Genomic DNA, 21,058 nt, shown 5'->3' with positions numbered 1-21,058 from the left:
ATCAAGAACTCATATCTTACCGTGGGATTGCAAAGATTCGCATCCTCCAGAACAATCCATTCTCCATTTTCAATGGCTCTTACCAGTACTCCAGTAACCCATTCAAATTTTGCTGAAAAGGTCATCCTTTGGTGAAGTTTTTTCAATTTCACAATTCTAATTAGGATATTATCAAGTTCCTCCATTGACCAAGACAAGGGTAAGGAGCTTTCCTCTCTATCCAACTTAAGTTGATCAACGATTTTGATTAGCACACTAAATGAACTGGAAATTCTTTCCTCCAAATTTCCTGAATCAGATCTGGACAAATTACCAGAGTCAATGTGAGAAAGGAATGCCTGCCATTCGGAAATAAAATCTTTCTTTCCACTTATAAATGCTTCCATAGAGTATTCTACTTGTAATCTGCAAAGCTCATTCATGTAATGTTCAATCTGAGAAGCAACATAGCGCAGATTGCGAAAAATACTATATTGCTCAAAGCAACCAAGTAGTTCAGATATGTCTGTTGCTGATGAAAGATTTAATTCATTTAGAGCATTGCCGGTGAGCTGAGCAAGGATTCTTATAAGTGAAGTCTTGCCAGATGAAGAAGGACCAATCAAGATACACAGCCATTGATACTTTACGCAATCAGCAGCAGCTTCCAGGTTCTGACGAATTCCAGGCACAATTTTCAGCTTATTTGAAACTATAGGTAACACCTCATTGTTCCTTCTAATGGAAGAATTCCCCACTATCAAGTAATGAGAAGTTAATTGCACTCGCGGGAAAGGATTTACAAACGGCTTCACCTCAAAAACCTGTTCATAGAGGCGTAGAACTTCTTTACGATCAGTTGCTGTACGCATTCTTTGGACATACACAAGATTGAGGAAACAGTCATCTTTCGACTTGACTGGTGCATCTGCATAAGCAGCAACATTTTATTAAAAAGGAGCTGGTTAGAATAAAATGAAAAATAGAACTGTCAAATTTGAATACCTTGAATAATTTGACATGACCTAATCACATCACGCAGATTAAATTCCCAAGGTGAGCCATCCTGTGCGAACTTGCGGAAAATCATTGTTTCCTCATATAACCTTTTGTTGAACAAAATTAACTTGGAAAGAAGAGATCTTGGAATTGATGGATATAATGAACTGCAGATGGAGAGGTAGTCATCTTCAACTAATTCATCCACATAAACCTGAAAGCACCAAATAAAATCATAAGTTATGATGTACCAATTTCAAAACAAACTTTGGAAAGCGAATGGGCAAAAGTCAAATTGAGAAAACAAGGGAAAAATGAACCTTCGTGAAACGGTTGAGGAAGGACTTTGGAAGGCCTTTTCGGCCACCACCTTGACTTGAAGGATTTTGACATGCAAATATTCTGAAAGATGGTGGGCATTTGAAGGTAAGATCCAGCTCTGGGATATAAATCTCAGCTCGATGATCCAGAACAGCATTCAAACCCTGATCAAGAATTTCATTTGCCAAAAGTAAGCACATCTGAGGGGAAAATTTTGACATAAAATAAAATTGAAGATTTTAAGAAAAGGTTTGGTTCATTAAATTTTTTTGCTTAAGCAAGAAGAGTTGTCATTATTTGTATCAAACATATAAAGACATTTCTGAAACACCAAAGTCCTTTAATAAATACCTCTAAGACGGATTGTGGAGCAAGATTCAGCTCATCAAGCAGCACCCAACAACCCTCCTTAAGTGCCTAAAAAAACAAGACGATATTATCTGCAACCAACTATAGACAGAGAAAGAGCAAGAAATTTAGAAGAAATCGCCACCTGTAAAAGAATACCATCCGACCAAGCAAACTTCATTCCTTCATCACTGTCAACGGGTAAATCTGAGCCCAGCAAATCCATCATATCAGTCTGCAACATAGACAAATACAGAACCTCGTAAAAAAACCAAGCATACAATAAAATGGGTTGCTAGAACCAACAAATCTAAAAAGATATAAACAGAAACAAACCTGCTCAGACAGGTTAATTCTCACAACTCTATGCCCAGAGAACTTGCCCAAAGCGACAACTAAACTAGTCTTCCCAACACCAGGACTGCCTTCAAGTAGAACTGAAAGAAGGAACTGTGATTTGAGCAATCTGCAGAAGAGAGAGGAAAGAGGCAAACCAAGGATGGGAGAGATTCTGGACTGGTAAACATACCAGGCTTTCTAAGCTGCATCGCCCGCAGTACTCGCAAGGCATTTCTTCGTGTTGTTGGTGCTAAAAATTCAAACCCCCCAACCTCACAATTTTCATGTCCTGCCAAACATGTGTAAATCAATAAGGACTAAGGCAAGTCTTCAATGGTTATAAGTTCATAAGTCATGTACGTAAAAGTCATTGTGCACTCCGTGGACATGAAAGTGTGGCAAAAGAGGTAGACTAAATCTCTCTCTCTATCCCCCCCCCAACCCCAACACCACCCACCCACAAGAACCAGTTAGAGGAAGCTAATAATTCAAATTTCTCTAACAACGGCTAAACTCAACAAATTGAGACAGTCCACCATAGCAATGTACATACATCAAATTATCCAAGTCCTAATCAAAAGCTTAAGCCCGTAGGTAGAGGCGCGGGTAACACAATGTACTTCAATCCCCTTCCCCATGAAGACGAACCTGACCTCATTATAATAGGGAGGAAACTGAGGGGTCTAGAAGCTCAAAGCCAGAAGCAATGCCATGGAGAATTATCAAGGAAAACTATACCACCAACCTATCTGAAAGCATTAGCTATAACGAAACATGGTTTCCATTGCCATGCACTTAGACTTGACACAAATATAAGTACATCAACATGATATGAAGAAGTAATCCCTTCCCCAGCCCCCCACCCAAAAAAAAATTAAAGAAATAAAAAGAAAAACCCAAAGAGGGCCCCTAAGGGATAAGGCAAGGAAATGCTTAGGACAAGCATACATCCTTACTGATATTCCAGATAAAGACAGAAAACTTAATGAAGAGCCAAGAATGATCATGTTGACCACACTCAGATACAAATGCTTAGGACAAGCATAAGTGAAACTGTGCAGCTACAAAGCCAAGGCCAAAAAATATACAGTGCTTGAGAAATTCAAGTACACCAAGTCAAACATTACCTTTCTCAATGTAGAATGGATCAACACCGAATATATTATCAAGTTGCACATTATGATTGCCAGACAAATTTTTTGCCATTATAGTTTCACCCCAACCATAATTTTCTATCCTTGAAAGTTTTGGGTAGTCAGCACTATTTTCATCTACCTGAAAAAGTAAGACGAGGAAAAAGTGAGTAATTGCAAAGAAAGATAGTAAGACATTCAAAGTCAATAATTCATGCCGCGACCCGCTGTACGAAATTAATATGAGCAACAATTTTCTGAAATATACATTACAATCAACATAATAGCAAGGAAATTTATCACATGAGGTAAGATATCTAAACCAATTGACTATGGAGTCTTTACTAGGAAACAAGTTAACCACATAAATAATAATGCTAGAATCTTTTTCTTCTTGTATTTAACAAAGAGAGGATCTTATCCTCTGAGAACATTCTTTATTCATTAATGGGTCATAATTGTTCAACTAACTTAAGGAACCATCCAATGTCGAACAAAAGACTTAAGTATCAAGTCTCAAAAGATGTGAACTTGCGAAGGAAAAGAATGTGAAGAATGATAACTAAACAAACATATAAAAGAACTTTGGTCATATAACTAGTCATAATTTCATGACTATTTATAGAACTTGGCGGCAAGAAGGCAATAAGCCTTGCAAATGCAAAAAGGACAGAAAGCATAGTTTCACGGCAGATAACAATTTATGGGTCATAATTCTTCAATTTAAGGAACCTTACAGCTCGATTATACTACATTCTTTTCTAGTAGCAAATAGATTTGCTGCTGATAACCTAACAAGTAAAGAAAAAGCACCTCTAATTGTCCCAAAAGAAAATGCAGGCATTTGTCTTTCAGCTCTTCTGCGTCGCTCTTAGAGATTCCAGTCCCTGAGTGAAAATAGGCAAAAAGCCAGAATAAATCCAGCTTCGGTAAGATGCAGAGTGGAGATCAACTATAAACTTAAGTATCAAGTGAGCATCCACCCATTTGGCAAAGTCATTTACAAGATACAGAAGAGGTCTAATACTTCCAGATTCTCCTCTCCCTAGTATGAAAATCTACTGACTTTCATATGGGAATGGTGGAGGAAGCTTGTTCCCAAAGAGAGGTACGAAAACAGAATATAAGTAGAACTCAACGAAATAGACAAGTGAACGACAGACAAAATATCAGAACAGTTTAATTACATTAAGAAAAAAAAAGTCAAGAACCCCATCAACTGATATTGCAGTACTGTATGGTTCCAACAACAGATCGGCAATGTATGAGGCTCCTCATTATGTCACTTCTGTATTGTGACGTAACAAACAAGTTGCACTAAAATTCATGGATAATCTGAACTTGAGAATGGTGCTTATTAGAGAACTTGGAAACAATAAGAAAAAGCAAGTCATGCGTGCTCACAAGCTCCTTGAATGTTTCATTTTATTGAGTGCTGCATCTGACTTGGGTCATGGAATTGCAAGGATTAAAAGCACACAAGCAATTTATATTATTTGGCCATTTTAGTTGAGTGACTAGAGGTAAAAATTTGAACAAATACTGAAAAGAAGGCTCTGCTTTCTGACTATCATGTCCATTGGTGGTCTCTAAGATTTGGTAACCCACAACCATAGTACAGGCTGTTCTCCCTTCATTGTGCCAATTGCCTTTACCCATGCACCACACCCATTACACATCAAGACTAAGATGTCCTGATTGAATGTATCTAACCAGTGGTCATGAAAAAAAGAGAGTACCTAAAGTCAGTCCATCAAGGAGAACAAGGAAAGACCCATGAAGCAAGGCGGACTTGGCACCCAAATTTCTCTCAGTCTCGTTAATAAAAGAAACCCAAGAGAGTAGATCTCTCACAGTCAGAGTTCTCCCAGTCTGTAATCTGTTAAACCACTGCACCAGATACAATACATAAATAGGTTACTCAGACTACACAAGACAACACCAGACACTGACGTAAATAAAACAGTAGTAGTTAAAAAGAAGATGAAGTCAAAGCAACTACAAGCAAATGATTCCTTTTCAAGTGATCAACTTGTTCCCAAATGAAAAAAGGTGATTCGGTGAATCACTTTGGCAAGATTATGCTTTACAAATCCAAGTAAAAGCACCATAAAAAATTACAGTTCCCTAATAATGTATGGTAAGCATCTGGAAACAACTCAAGATAAGTGAGGACCCACATCTCCCGACCCAAAATGCTCTCAGCAATCAAATAGCACAACATTCTGAATTGGGGTAGAATATTAATTAAGTGGCAAAAATCATACAGGTACATGCAAAGACCAGCATCCAGCAGCACTATCGGCTTTTATCAGCAGTTTCTCCCTTTTGTCATTCCAAATTTTTTTCTTTGATAGGTAAAAAGACTAACAATAGGGCACCAAGGGGGTGCAAACTCATATACAAAAAGAGCTCACAAAACCAAAAAGGGAGCTCAATTACAGGACAAAGCATCAACTATATCAACCAAGGCATTTATATCCATATGCAAGTTTCCACTACGCCAAAAGTGTATAACCTTTAGCCAATTTTCAATAAAAACGAAAGTGAAACTCTCCATCAAAAACTCTCTTGATCTGGTCCTTCCAATTCAACGAAAAAACAGAGAGACAAATTGAGGTAATCTTTCTTTTCTTGTTGGCAGGCATTCAATTACAGTGCCGTCATTCCAGTTTTATTTTATACGAAACATAAGGAAGCAACAGGAGAGCTAAGTTTGATAGGACACCAGGCACCAGAAAGGGTAGAATGATGGATTAGGCAAGTGCATTAGAAGATATTTGAGCTATAATCGATCTGTCAGAGGGAGATATAGTAATAGTAAACGGGTGCTTCCTACAGAAGGCCAGCTGATATACTTGAACCTTAAGAGGTGAGAAATCAATTGCGCTACAAGTAACTAACTGGTAACTGATCGGTTATAGAGGAGATCCTGGCACAGATGAGGATTCCCTTATGAAAATGGGGTCAATCTTATGGCTCTCAATAATGAAAATCGACTTAAATCCCATCATGAAAACCAATTAATCAACTCTTTTCAGTCTTATACTCAGCGAAATAGCTTGCCCTAGCGCCTTCATTTTCCGACCAATTATGCAACTTTGGCACACTGCATACTAAGGTTCATAAGGAGGTAGCTATGGATTATGAGTGTCCCAACAAGTTTCCTGGGCCCCCCTTTGACAAATTTGATCCTCCAACTGTGAGGGTATCTATTCTGTCATTTTCCTTAAAGGTACAAGAAGGAAGGATTCAGACAACTAAAAACAAAGGAGATATGTACTAATGATAAGCCACAAGAACCAATCACTGATTTTTTATAAAGTTAAAGTGATAAACTGGGAATAAACCAAGAGAATCGGTGAGAAGAGCTCACACGCTTGAGGGACAGAGGTGAAGTGCATAAAAATCCCGTGTTAAAATTTTGTGAGATAACAAACAATTAACTTAAAAGCTTAAACTATTAGGAAACAGGACGACAACGCATACATAGCATATTAGTCAACAATAACAATGCAACAGGTGACTACACAAGAGATTTACCGCCCAAAAGTTTATCATGGGATCCACGACAAACAGAAGCTCTGGCTTGGATATGCTGCATATAACAAATGTTGGAAGGGATGTCAAGCAGGAAAATTTTTGAAGATTTGCCTCGACTAATACATAATCATACAAGGATACCTTTGCTGAGAAATACTTCTAAGTTCACTAGGATCACCAACAGAAGGTACCCAGATTTCTGTAAATCTATTACGAAGAGCAGGCGATAGCTCCTTTTTGCCATAATCACCACCAGGGTTCATGGTTGCAAGAAGGATGAAGTCATTATGAGCAGTAACTTTCTCCATCGTAGACCCCCCTTTCTCTGGCAAAGACTACATGAGTAGCAATTGTGAACGGTCAGAGGAAAATTCGATGAAAAAATAAACAATTGAATGCAGCACCAAGCTACAGAAAAGCAAGACATAAAAATGACATACACCCAAAAAAAAACAAAGAAAAGAATGCCAAAGGAAAGAAATAGGAGGGTTCCGAAAAAAGTTACTATAACAACAAAGAGAACCATTCATATAGGAGCAAAAAACACATCAGTTATCTCACTGCAAATCAATTAGATGGCTCTGAACATGTAAAAACCAATAAACAAAATATGCTGAGTGCAGCTACTGAAGCTAAGTGCAGTTATTAAAGCTTAGATAAATGTAGGATATTCCTATTTTGAGGATAAGAAGCATTAGAGTCAATTGTGCATTAACAAATAAAAGATAAAAACTGAGTGAGTACATGATCAACAATAAAAAACAACAATTCATTTAATGAAAGCCTGTGAAATGTTGATAAATGAGTGTAAAGTGCTAGGACTTCAAAAGACATGCAGATGAGCATTTGTGCGAACATGAGGATGAGCAATCACCACCCATGGTATAAGCATTTCAATTTAATAATTAAAAGAGACCACCATCAGTACCAATGGAAGAGATGATGCCAGTAGGACATGTATATGCAAATACAAAAAGTCTCAACCAAAGTCTACCCACCAGAGTTCTTTCTGGCTCCAAGACACTATTCAATCTTTCAAGTACACTATCATTAGCCAGAGATATTTCATCCACAAGAAAGAGATGACCAGCCCTCATTGCTTGCACAAGAGGGCCATCTTGCCACATAAAAATAGTCTGCCATTTCTGGTACAACTGCTCGAGTTCCACTTTTGTTTGCTCGAAATAGTCCAGATCTTGTGAAGTGACTCTGGGAGATGTGACCAGACCCTGTCGATAACTGTTTATGATCATAGCCAGCTGGTTGAGAGTTGAAGAAGCTTGACCAATATCTGATGAAATTGTCTGTAAACATAGAATGGATGAAAAAGACAGACGAAGAAGCACAAATTGCGAAAAGGGAGTGTTGTCTACCAATCAAGAGCATACATACCAAAGTGCTGGGATAGAAGACAAAAGTATCTGAAAGCATCACTTGTTCAACTAGACGCTTAAACTCGGAAATCAACCTCGACCTCTCTCGAACGGGATAGAAACCCTGTTCACCATTTGTTAGTTGCTACATTGCACGACAGAAAAATGAAGTTTACACAACCAAAATAAAGCAAAAATCAGCAAGTACCGCACCCCCACAAAATCAGAAGTTTCGGTGTACTGGTGACAATTCAGAATATGCAGTTTTGACTTCAAAACAGTGCTTAGCAACTGGCAGACAGTAGTTTTCCCACCACCTGTTTCTCCTACAAGAAGAATGGGCTCACGCAACTCATAGCAACGTCTAATAAGAAAATACAACCTCCACATGCTCCTCGTCCAGGTGACACTGCAGAGACCAGGTCAACAATAAAAAAGAACATTACTACAATGAGTTCACAGTACAAACACAAACACACTGTTCTTGGTGGAAGTCATACTTTCCAAAGTTCTCTGAAACGTCTGAAATATTGTCCAAGTTGACAGCACGTCCTTCAGATGATTCCTGAAAGACATGGTGAGCTATAAACCATGGGACTTTCAAAATAGACGAAGTCACAGAGATCCAGGAGTTGTAAGAGAGCAACATCAAAGATACCAAGAATTACAACCTGGACAAAGCCATAAAAACAAATACATATAAACAACAAAAATAATAGGTGAAGAGCTGCATCGAAATTTTATTAATGCTTCGATGTGTCTCAGGCAGTCAAAAACATATATCTACTTTCTTCTTGTGTTACTGACACAAACAGATAACATGAAGGAAAAAGATAGCATTATCCAACACAAAAGACTAGTTAGATTATATATACATGTGTGTGTGTGTGTGTGTGTGTGTGTGTGTGTGTGTGTGTGCGAGGCCTTTAAAAGATGTAAAGCTAAAGCCATATTCAAAGATAACTCCAGACTAGGCGGACCTTCAATTCTTCATATTTCTGATTTTATTGCTTTAAGTTCATACTTTGTGTTAGGTCATTCTACTTTTAAAAGCATAGAGTTACAGCCAACAGGCTGTCGACAATTTCAAGTCCTAGGTTCCATTTGGATGAAAGTTCTGAGACTGCCCACTCAAATTTGACATTCAAGTAACAGCCTTTGGAAAAAAATACAAAAGGAATCAAATTGTCCTCACAACGGACTGTAAATGCACTGCCTGGCAAAAAAAAAAAATGGCAAGTATAATGACAAATCTCTAGAGATATAGACAAAACAGGGCTTCAGAAACATGGTAACGAAAAGTTATGCAGGATGACTTCAACAGTAAAAATCAGAGAGCCCCAACTGAATTCATTTACCAACTAATGACAACAGAGAATAAGAAAAGAAATGCCAATGCAGAGGAAACATTATACAAATAATACAGGAATTCCATACACATGCATAAAACATCAGCACGCCATATAAGTACAATCATCCAATAGTAACACGTTATTTTGCCTGGGAAGAAGAATTGTACCTGCTTGTACAAGCTATGATCATCAAGCACAACGTGAAAATGTTTTTTTAGAACATCTTTAACGACAGATTTCTCATCATCATCTCGCAATCTTTCAGCCAAAAGATAATAACCTTCTCTAGCTAGATCTTCGTAGCGATGTTTTGAAGACAAGCAATCTTCAAAAGTGTTGGCTTGCAACCTAACCCGATTAGCCCAACGAAACAAGTCACGTGGGGTTATAAATCCATGTTTTCCAGCAAATACATTGCTACCCTGCCGATGCAACTGCAAATCTTTCATGACTTCAACCATCTTCTTGGCATAGCTTCCGCTAATCTTGCATCTATTCTCCAAGATTATGCTTATCTCTTCTTCAGGAATTTCCTCAACATGAATCTCCACAAAACGGTTGCGAAATGCTCGAGAAAGCATTTTACGTCCTCCATATACTGTTGGTGGATTTTGAGTTGCAAACAGCATAAAATTCGGATGTGCTTTGATTGTTTCTTGCAATTCAGGCACAAAAAGCTCTCTGTTGTCATCTAGCAATCGGTTCAATGCTTCCAGCACATCAGATGGGGCTAGGTTAAGCTCGTCCAGAACAATCCAATAACCATTGCGGACAGCCCTAACTAAAACACCTTCATGGAATACAAGCTTCCCACTAGTGTCGGTGACATAAGAACCTAAATACTCCTGCAGATCCGTGTGTTCATGATTATTGATGCGCACAAATTCATTACCAGTTACTGCAGCAAGATATCGCACAAGACTAGTCTTCCCACTGGAAGTGGGACCCTGTAAAAGGACAGGATATCTTTTAATGAAAACAGCACGCGCCAAGTTTCCAAGTTGTTCTCTGACACTCTTCGTCAGGACATAATTCTCAACAAAATCGTCGGGAACGGAGTTTGCCATGATTGTCACATAACAGTCAAATGGTTTTTGTCCAGGCATTTTCCCTCCCAATAAGTATGACAAAATCATTTGGTTCATTATCTTACCACTAGATCTGTCCAACAAAGTGAGGAAAAACATACAGAATCCATCATATAAGGCCTTTTCAAAGGTGAACTTCTTTTCTGCCTTCCTTGTGTATTCAAGAGCACGGAAGAGGGACCTTAAACTAAATTGTGGCTTCTGATTAGCTCCATCCTGAAGCCTCTCCTCCGACTCCTTTTTAGCAGCTTTGTAAAAACGCACGATTTTATCTACCATTTCTCTCTTCAAAGGTCCACCTTCTAAAAATTGATTTACAAATAGAGTCAGATCCTCCTCATCCAAGTCATCATCAATGAAGTATTCAGTAAATCTAGTCCGCAGAGAATATGGTAATTCCCGTTTCCCTGCATCAGTTGCTGGATTCATACATGCAAATATGCGAAAGTTGGGATGCCTCTTTATGTAGCTGATATCACCTCTCTCAGCTAAACAGAGAGACCCATTCTCTCCTTCAAGTACTCCAGTAATTCTCTGCAAAATCTCCGTAGGAGCCAGGTTGACCTCATCAAGCAATATCCACTGACCATTCCTAAGAGCATTTACAAAAGCTCCTTCAACAAATGAGAAGATCATAGCAGATGATGCACCAATTTGTGCACGGGCAGCTTCCAGTTTCATAGAAAAGTTATTCCATGCATTGATCACTTCCTCATTCAATGGTTTCTTCCGCTTTTTCCCATGTCTAGGATCTTCCACCTTTGACTGCTTGAAAGCATCTACGCCCTTGTGCATACCATTCAACAAAACTTTCCAGTTTTTATCACTCAGATGTTTTCGCAAGCTATCCAGAAAAGTCAGATTAACCTAATTATCAACATACAACAGCGTCAGCCATCTGCTTTAGTAGTAAATAAGGAAACAAGCAACACGTGCAAACCTTAATAAAAATACCTTGGCCGAAAAGGTCTTTGAGAAAAGCTCCTCAAACTCCTTGTAAAGAGGGATGCATACATAGTGTGCACTCAAAGGCTTAAATCCCCCCAACAAATCAGCAATATCACTTTGCTGACTCAAGTTCTGAAGCAAAGGAAAAATTTGAATAAGCACAAACTAGGGAGAAAATATGCAGATTCAAGATGAAAACAGATTTCATGAGTAAATAAGCCTGCCCATGTCATTGCGCATCAAAGTCTGTGGAGAGAGAGAGAGAGTTTATTCCCACATACCAAAACAGTGAGTTTCTGGCCCAATCGTGATGCAAGATTTTGTACAAGTGTGGTTTTCCCTGTCCCAGTTTCACCAACCAAGAGCACAGGCTCATTGCACTTAACAGAGCATGCTATTCTCTCAATCGCGTGCAGAGATCTACGAATTTCAACGAATGGTTTTTTCCCATAGTGGAGCTGAAATAAAGACATGGCAGTATTGAGCCTCAGCAAAAAAATCACCTAAGCAAGGCATGCAAGAATATTCAACTTACAGCTTTTTGAGCTCGTTGGAGAGTGACGCGTCCAATTCTTAGCTCTGAGAGCATATCCTGTAGTAACAGCCGATATGAAAAATTGCCAATAGAAACAACCACAAAGCCACATACAATCAGTTGTCTCAATCAAACCTGAATTACAGGTTTCATATCAGGGTGTAATCTCTCCGCTTCCGAAATTGGAACTCCCCACAGTCGTGCAACATTTTTCTTTATTTTCAACCTGTTTTCAACTGATGTTGAAAACGCTGAAAAAACATCCACAGCCTGGAGAGGGGAAAAGAAATGATAAAATTCTTTGTGTCCCACTACACAGGTTATCTAGCTCATAAAGTAGGGATCACCACGAAACAACATTTGAATCAGACCTCTTGATAAATACAATGACACTGGTAAGATGATAACTGGTCGTCCATTAAGCTAAAACCTAATCCTTCTATTCGCTTGCACCATTTAAGGAGATCCCTGCCACAAAAAAAAAATTGCCATAAAGTTATCGTAATAATTTCAATCTACAACATCAAGATTATTCTTTACCTTGTTGAAAACCTGCCAACGGAAACTGAGTCCCCAATTTTGCGCATGATCGCAGCATTTATATTTTCAAATGTTTCTGCATGGATAACATCCAACTAGAATATTTAGTCTGAAAATGCTTGAGAGGAGGAATTATCATATGTGAATTATTTCATTTAACTATTTAGCTTACCAACTAGCCTATCAACAAGAGGATCCAATCTTGGATACCACGTCTTCACTATGCATTGTAAGTGTTCATGAGTTGGCTGCCTGACCATAACCCTCCTCCACAGAGTCCCAGCGAAATTGAAGCCTACATGAGGAAGCTAATTAACTCATTCTCAAGTTGAGATATCCATTGTGCACTTGTACGCATCTGACCGCTTAATCACCAACTAGTACATAAAGAAACGCAAATGATAACACTAGAAAGACCAAGTCAAGTAACTCAAATGAGAAAGGACTTGTTGCTTTTCAACGGTACTGCAGAATAGAAAAGGAAGCTGATCAAACCCCTGTCATAATACAAACCTCCTGTACCAGAAGACATATGCAATCTGGACGTTGATATAGTGGAGAAAAGTCGAAAATTTTCCGCAATGGTTATTTCCTGCACGAGTGTGAATCAATTCAACATGTTCCAATTAGAATAGATCCTCACATATTTATTCCAGACAACCTTTTTTCAAATTGAATGCCGGTAATAAAGAAAACCAAAAACGTAGTAAGAAAACCTTCGTAAAATTGAAACAAAGTATCTCTTTCTATCTTAATATGGGATATTACATCTATTAATTACCTCACTGTGACCGGTTACAAAAGATCTTGCACCCTCCAGCAAAGGTAACAAGATGGAGTGCACATCAGATGGTGCTTTGTCAATGTCCTCAAAGACGACCCAAAGTCCATTTTCAATGGCCTACGAACAGAAGTGCACACATCAACAAATAAGTGCTTTAGTTAGGAAGTGCATAGTCACAGAAAGGGGATATTATGTTCTTGAGTGGAACAAACCTGAGTAAGTGATCCAGGTTGCCATCTAAATTCACCCGGTTTCTCCGTACATACATAACTTCCTATCAACGTTTTGCTGTCAATCTGATCATCCATTTGAATGGATAAAACTGACAAGAAGAGGAGTGTGAGAAAAGAACTCTTGGAATAATTATTTGCTTCTTTAAACATCTAGTGAAACCATGCATCTTGGAGGAAAACAGGACATTTCCCATTCCTCCCTTCAAAAAAAATAGATCTCTTAACTCCACCCAAACAAAAACTAAACGGAAGAATTGATGGATAGAGGAAAGGAGATACAGTCAACACCTTATATTCCGCCACGATTGAAAATGTTGCTATATGGTGTTTATCATGCCAGAGCAGGAGGCACCATTAAAGTTGCAACCAGTTGCAGGCAAGTAACAAAATTCATTCATTAAAAGATTTCAATTTGTAAAAGATCTCCCAATCTCCAATTTTTATAGCACATGTAAGTTCCCTGCGCAAGTATACCAAAAGTAAAAGCTAATCCTTGAGAACTTATCCTAACAATCCACAGAAACTTTTTTTATCTTACTATAAATGGAGGAAAGTAATCAACAGAACTATCGAGCTACCTACAATAACAAAACTTCATATGCCTTTTCCTTTCTAAAGGAAAGGGAAATGGCAGTAGTATCATCTTTTGTGCAAATGCTTTAACTATAAACAATGCAGTCTCAATCATCCATTACTATCTGACTATTGTTAATTCAATAATCAATTTATGAACCCACTTGTCATTTTCAATTCAAAGTAATCAAAAAAGAAATCCAATTCTTTCGAATTTTGGCGCTAGAATTTGGAACCTACTTTAGCCTAAATTGGTTATAACAAACTAAATTTTTGTTTCATTAATACCCAGTCTTGGGATTAGAGAAAGCAGCGTGAACATCAACTATTGGGAAATTTCATGTTCACCAAAAAGAGTCAAAGTCACGAGAAACGTAAAGCATAATATGCACCAACATTATTAATAACAGTTACAACAAGCCTTCAAGACCTTGACCAACACAATGGAGCTCTAAAACGAGCTAAGCAAACAAATGGAAGGCAAAGAGTATGATAGGATAGCAGAGACAGTGATGATTTATGAATTAAAGCCAATCTACCTTTAGCAACTCATTTGAGAACGAAATTTATGGTTGAGGATGCCTATAAAAGGTGAAATTTGGAAGTGTGTGACATTATAAAACTGTTTTTACATTTTTCAGCAATATATCCAATAGGCACAAATAAAATTAACAACTAGTATAAACTAGATTTAGTATTTAGATATAGCATTCACTAATTTGCTATTTAAACTTAAAGCTGAATGTTGGTTCGTGGCGTATACTCTAATGCTAATGCATGTGCCATAGACGAGCAAGCGAGAGAGAGAGAAGGGTTGCCACGATTTTGTTGCTTTATGGTGGGGCTCAGAACATAGAAATAGGTGATGCCGCAAGTATACTAAATAAGCCCTAAACCATCCTAAAAAAATTAGAGGGCGCCAGATAGGTGAAGTGGGGATTGCTGGAAAATATAAAGAACATATGACAAAAAAGGAGAGGAGGGCATGAATATCACAATCTTCGGACTCGTTTTATGCTGGATGGTTTAATGATAGATTTAGGAGCCACCTCCAACGCAAGAGGAATATTACTTTACTCATCCAGTTTACATTCAGATAGAAACCCAGGACATATGTTTTGAACTTGACACTCACTTTGCAGTAGTCATCCAACTTACTCTTTCAAAAGTTTCCTATGAAAATCTAACAAAAAAATTCAAATTCATCCATCCTAGTCAAAAAAAGCTGCAGAGCTTTCCGCATTTTAAATCCTGACATAGATATACCACCATTACAGACAAAAACAGTCAACGTTATCAATCAATAATATGTTCATGTATGGGCCACCGATGGAGAAATGCAGCTTTTTCATGCACAAGAATTATTATATGAGTAGGACTCAAATTATACAGGTTCTTAAATTCATTTACAACTTGTACTTCATGGTGACAATCCAGTTAAATCCAGAGATAACAAAATCAAAGAATGAAGATTACCGCGGTTTCCACTATCGCAAGCCAACTTGCTAACAAGAGCAGATTTGCCTACACCTGAGGGACCGTAAAGAAGAACAGGCCATCTCTGGGAGACTGCCAATAGGACCATCTGAAAACTTCTCCTTGTTGTTGACGTCAACACAAATGGTGCATTAACTGCTTCATCGTCCCTGAATATTAACATGTCAATATGAAACCATACAGGCAAGCAACATCTCTATGAAACATGTTAAGGCACGTCACTTCATCCAGCTCAAGTCATAAATAATTTGTTAAGTTGATGGACAATATTTTCCATAAGTGAGGGAATAAAAATTAAAAAATTTGAGTGAATTTCACAGCCCACTTCACAAATTTAGCAAAAAATTATAAAATACCGAGCAAAAATTCAAATCTGCAGTAAGTTACCCTGTTGCGAGCCTTTGATGGCGAGGCCATGCCTCACTATAGCTGAACAGTTGCAAGCCCAGAGAAATCAAACCGCAGGATTCAAGACAACACTCTTGATGGACATCAACTATCTCATCTGATTCTATTTTCACAGATGGCTCAATATAAATGCCTGCTTTCTCCAATGAAACATCCCGACAAAATTTTTCCCAGCTGATGATCAACAAAGCAAAGTAAGAATGTCAAAATGGCAAATCTTCCCAAAAGAAGAGTTACTGTATTTACTTAAGAGTCAATATATGTGATGATGATTTCTTTAAGAACGTCAACCAACCGTAGCAGACAGTCAAACCCTTCTTCAGGTCCAATGCCAAGATTTAAGGTTCCTGCATCACCCAATTTAAGAATAACCGATAGTATTTGTGATATACACCATCTTAAATCTGCTATATCCTTCTCCGATTTACTGCTGCCTGATAAGCTTGTTGACTGCCTTGCAAGATCCATGAAACAAGACCAATCCCAAAGCTTAGAGAACACCTCAGGCGATGTCAGCAATATACGGTAAGATATCCGCACGACATGTGACAATTGACCTTCAGCCTAGAAGAGGGAATAAAGAACCAAACATTTATTACTAAGTAAAAAAGTCATTGGAGAAACTTAGGACTGCACATTGAACTAGTTCTATTCACTACTCCTACAAAAATCAAAAGAAAGCAAACAATGTACTTAAAATTTGGCAATATAACAAGTCTTCAGCTCAATAAAAATGTGCAAATGTATGAGGTATAATCAAAGCTGCGCTGACAACAGCTTAGGCCATACCAGATGATACTATAAGCAAGATGGATGGCATGAATTGAGGCATGCACTATTGACAGTTTTTGCCTCAATTTGAAATTGTACAAAATACATTCTGGCGGAATAGGACAATCTCCCCAATGAACAGGAGAGTTTAAAATGTCCCTATAAAATTAAAACCAATGAGATTGTTCCATGCTCAAAAAATGCCAAATGCATGGCTTAGCCATAGCTAAAAGAGCATGAATTTCTACTGAAACAAAAGGACGTTTTAACAGATAGGTTCTAATTACTATATACTAAAGCAATAAAATATCTAGACATTAAGCAAGATGAAATGCATATGTCTCCATAATCCCAATTGTTTAAAAAGAGTATCATTTACAACCCTAGAAACCCAGTAGGTCACAAAGCACCAACTTAAAAACTTGATGCTTATGTACAATATATTGACATTTTATTACATGAATATCCTAACATCAAGTTCTTTAATGGGAATCGCACAGTTCAAATCTAGGGGTAAAAATTTTTATCATGTGGTGATCAAGGATGTTTAAAAAGGTGATCTAGATTAATCGATTTTTTATATCAAAATTTTTAAGAGATCTCTTTGTATTTAGTCATGATCTAGAAACATTACCTCAAACAAATTGGTCAAATCCAAGCAGACCAACAAGGACATTTAGCTTCTAATGCCATAAATTTGAGCAGACCAAACAAAGCCCAACCCCAACTAATCATAAATCATCAACCAAAACAACCCAAAGCTTTCCAACCTTTACTTAAGAATCATGGATAATTCCACCGTCAGATTTGCAGGTAAAGCTTATGCCCGTAAAATCATGACCTCATTCCTTTGCATTTAAACATCACAAGCAATCTCCGCAACATCAATACAATATTATTTGATCCAAGTCATTACAAAACCAACTTCCACCCTAACCAGGCCAGTCACTAAAAAGCAAACTATAACTTAAAAGAAACTTCATGCCCCACAAACTAGGACTCACACGCTTTGTATGTCTCAGAATATGCTCATACTTGCATCTGGCTCACCAACTTTATTTTCATTTGAAAGCAATATAAGGGCTATATTTTCATCAAACCATAACTCTGATTGGTGGGTGATGTTCATACTTGTAACCCACCAATCAGAGGTATGGTTGGAGGAAACAATGGCTCTAAGGAAAATAAAAAGGCACCATGGGCATATCACCCCTATACAAAATTCTTAAGAAAGAAAGGTTTGAAAAGTCTAACAAACCATCCAAAGTGGATACTCCAAAACAACCAAGATAAACCCACCAACTTCAACTTCCCTTGCCACCATACTCCAAAGCCAGACAAACACACGCCTCGCACACACAAAGCTTCTATGATTATCTCAGAAAAATCCTAAAAAAAGAAATATAAATACCTCTTGAAGGTAATCCAAAGTTCTTCCTCCTTCCAAAATACGCTGAAAAGGTGGTGGAGCAAATTTAAAAAACTCCAATAAAGACCTGCAGAAATTAAGAAGGTAACCAAAGTCGGAATAGGATTTAGCTCCTTTCAGTAATAGCTATAAGTTCTGTAGCAACAACAACTTCAGCGAGGAAGTTTACCATGCACAAATGGAATCCATCAAGAGAAAACACCGTGAATGTCCATCACTCTTATCTTATCATGGCAGATATTAAACCAAACTCATTTTACTCTGTGAAAACAAGTAGGAAGTCTGGAACTTGCTTCCGTTAAGATAGAGAAACAGTCCATCAGGTCAAGGACAAATTGTCACCACATTTTATTAAGTCACGGGACTCACATCCATTTCAGCTATCCTTCAAACCAGAAAACTCAAGGATTTCTAGCGGACTGAATAATCATCTTTAATCATGTTCAATGTGTGCAGGTGTCTTTTTTCTTTTTTGGAAAGCTGAACAAGGAATTTTGCAAGAAAGATGCCAAGAGCTAAACAAAATTACAAAGAACGACAATCTACCACTTCTAATAAACTTTCTAATGTGAATAGTGGTACTACAGTAACCAAAAGCTCAAAACCTGCAACTATCTATTCTATATATCAAGAACGTTAGACTCTAGACTCTCAAACACCCAAAAAAAGCCGCAAAATGGATAGTAGAAAGTATCTGTCTTTTCTCTTCTTTTATGTACAAAACAAGTTCTTTCCTAGCCCAGAGTTCTTCCTAAAACATAGAAACCTCGACCGAATAAATGCCTAAAAGTCCCAATGCATCAATCCTAAGAAGTCTCGACCCACGGCAATTAATAAGGGTGTGGTCAACTAACTCTGGTGTGTGTGCAGAGAAGGTATCCATTCACGAGTTCAAGAACTTTCTTCTGAAGGTTGTCAGTTGTTAGAGTACTCTCTCATACAGCCTCCCATGTGGAGAAGGAAACTCATAAGGGAATGTTGACCCTCCAAATCAATTCCAGGGCAAGTCAAGACCCTTTGGCGCAGATTTTATTACAAGAAACTTTCCGAATTATTAAGTGGAAAATACTTCAGCAATGGTCCATTTTTGTACAAAAAGTAAAGCAAGCTGTAAGGCATTTTCCAAATAAATACAGTCTGCTCTATTTCAAGAAGAAGACATCTATAAGACCCATTACGAGGGATAAGGAAAAGCAAATGTAACTCTATCGGCAGAGTCAATTAACATAGTAGACCAGTTCAACAGGGAAAATATCATCTAAAAGGCGTACTCAATTTCTCATGCAGACAGATATATATGAACATGAAGCTCACTTCCCTATCCTCAGTATGTACTGTAGCCAGAAACTAGGGGTGGATCATACAGAACCTACATTACAACTCCACAATAAAATAATTAATTCTCTTCTTGTTCAAGCAAAATGAATATTAAGTGGAGTTAAGGAAAGCACAGCACGTAGGACTATACATACAATGAACCAGAAAACTAAATGTTGACATACCCCAACAAAAAAGGAGCCAAATCAAGTGCGCGACAGAAGCCCAGGCAAGCAAGCTCGTGAAGATTCAAACCCTTTCCCTTTCGAACGTAACAATCAATAAGGTTACCATCACAATCTTCTGCTCCTTTTAAAATTTCATTATCTTCGTCAACTTCTCTTTGTATGGAACTTGAATTGGACCTTAAATTAGTCACAAGTCGAAGGGATGACACCGCCTTTTCCACAATTTTTCGTGCTATGGGCCGGAAACACCCCATCAATGGGATTGTGTAAGTAGGGTGCAAAAATATATCCGCCACCAAAACGATCACTTCATCCTCATGTAACACACTTCCCTGGAAGCACAGAAACCAAAATCACCACACCAATACTCCGAAATTCCTAAAGAAAATCAGCTTTAAGTCTCGCAGTGTAGATTTGATTACCTCCCTTGCTAGCATAGCGAACCGCGGCCTGCTTCTGAGCTCAGGGCAGCGCGCCAGGAACCTTCTGAGCGCAAATTCGAGACTGAAACTCCCATCTATCGCCATCTCAGCTCTAACACTGTATGTATTAACAATGTATACCGACAAGGTGAAATAAAATAAAATAAAATAAAAAAGAATCTATTACAAAATTGACTATTAATTTAAGCGGTATGCTGCGTTTCCCGGCTTTAACAGGGGGATATCAATCTTCGAATGCCCCGCCCGACCGATCACTCGAACCAGTTTATCCCCTGCGATCAAAGGACGCAAACTAAATAGGAACACAAGAACTGAGGACAAAGGAAAGACAGTACAGACTCCAGCGGCATGACCCAGAACTTGGTTTCGAATTATTAGCAAATTCCACCACCGGACATAGAAACACAAGAGCTAAGGACGAAAGAAAGACAACACGGACTCCGGAGGCATGACCCAGAGCTTGTTTTGCGAATTCTTAGCCAATCCCACCACCGGCCATAGGAACACAGGAGCTAAGGACGAAAGAAAGGCAATACAGACTCCAGAGGCATGACCCAGAACTTCGTTTGCTAAATTTTTAGCAAAATTCTACCGCCGGTTATAGACAAACTGACCCAAAGCTTGTGAGCAAGAGCTTTCAGCTTTGAGGTGTTTGAACAGTCAGAAGCTGCTTCCGCTCTCTCTCTGCTTCTTCAGCTTCTGCTTCTGCTTCTGCTTCTGCTTCGAGGGTTTAGGGTTTAACGACCGCGCCTTTATATTGCAGACGTATTTTCGCTGTGCGCCGTGGGGGGGCGGGGGGGCGGGGGCGGGGCGGAATTGGGTTTGTCATGCAAGGCGTTTCGGTGGGGGGTCGAGTCGGGCCGGGTTATTCCTTCTTATATATTCTCCTTTTCTTGTCGGACAGATGATCCGACCTG

At 38.4% G+C, this 21,058-nt stretch overlaps 1 protein-coding gene across 3 annotated transcripts in view; it reads right to left on the bottom strand.

Annotated features, from left to right (window-relative positions):
• LOC115691058 (midasin) overlaps positions 1-20,851 on the bottom strand; it is a 41,162-nt gene extending 20,311 nt beyond the window's left edge. Inside the window, exons 1-34 of one of the 3 annotated variants that reach the window (XM_056320663.1) lie at positions 20,756-20,851; positions 20,121-20,413; positions 19,696-20,030; positions 18,176-18,260; positions 16,289-16,557; positions 15,973-16,167; positions 15,565-15,734; positions 13,495-13,604; positions 13,280-13,399; positions 13,012-13,090; positions 12,671-12,793; positions 12,499-12,574; positions 12,330-12,426; positions 12,094-12,228; positions 11,959-12,015; positions 11,705-11,881; positions 11,430-11,555; positions 9,555-11,342; positions 8,536-8,600; positions 8,249-8,444; positions 8,055-8,159; positions 7,661-7,966; positions 6,804-6,997; positions 6,663-6,717; positions 4,859-5,009; positions 3,933-4,006; positions 3,114-3,261; positions 2,177-2,275; positions 1,984-2,084; positions 1,793-1,882; positions 1,651-1,716; positions 1,299-1,463; positions 985-1,192; positions 21-907 (exon numbers count right to left, since the gene is read on the bottom strand). In XM_056320663.1, the coding sequence (XP_056176638.1) occupies positions 21-907; positions 985-1,192; positions 1,299-1,463; positions 1,651-1,716; positions 1,793-1,882; positions 1,984-2,084; positions 2,177-2,275; positions 3,114-3,261; positions 3,933-4,006; positions 4,859-5,009; positions 6,663-6,717; positions 6,804-6,997; positions 7,661-7,966; positions 8,055-8,159; positions 8,249-8,444; positions 8,536-8,600; positions 9,555-11,342; positions 11,430-11,555; positions 11,705-11,881; positions 11,959-12,015; positions 12,094-12,228; positions 12,330-12,426; positions 12,499-12,574; positions 12,671-12,793; positions 13,012-13,090; positions 13,280-13,399; positions 13,495-13,604; positions 15,565-15,734; positions 15,973-16,167; positions 16,289-16,557; positions 18,176-18,260; positions 19,696-20,030; positions 20,121-20,225 (6,957 nt within the window). In that variant the 5' untranslated portion in view covers positions 20,226-20,413; positions 20,756-20,851. Of the gene's footprint in view, positions 1-20; positions 908-984; positions 1,193-1,298; positions 1,464-1,650; positions 1,717-1,792; positions 1,883-1,983; positions 2,085-2,176; positions 2,276-3,113; positions 3,262-3,932; positions 4,007-4,858; positions 5,010-6,662; positions 6,718-6,803; positions 6,998-7,660; positions 7,967-8,054; positions 8,160-8,248; positions 8,445-8,535; positions 8,601-9,554; positions 11,343-11,429; positions 11,556-11,704; positions 11,882-11,958; positions 12,016-12,093; positions 12,229-12,329; positions 12,427-12,498; positions 12,575-12,670; positions 12,794-13,011; positions 13,091-13,279; positions 13,400-13,494; positions 13,605-15,564; positions 15,735-15,972; positions 16,168-16,288; positions 16,558-18,175; positions 18,261-19,695; positions 20,031-20,120 lie in introns of all 3 variants that reach the window. The other 2 variants (XM_056320664.1, XM_056320665.1) reach the window with 2 other exon arrangements.
• Between the last annotated feature and the right edge of the window lie 207 nt (positions 20,852-21,058).

This window comes from Syzygium oleosum, unplaced genomic scaffold (genome assembly GCF_021117445.2).
Source record: "Syzygium oleosum isolate NSW1041296 unplaced genomic scaffold, Sole_v2.1 Sole_v2.20, whole genome shotgun sequence".
In the NCBI taxonomy this organism is placed as follows: Eukaryota; Viridiplantae; Streptophyta; class Magnoliopsida; order Myrtales; family Myrtaceae; genus Syzygium; species Syzygium oleosum.
The sequence above is the reverse complement of the archived record's forward strand: the minus strand, read 5'-3'. Positions and strand labels throughout refer to the sequence as shown.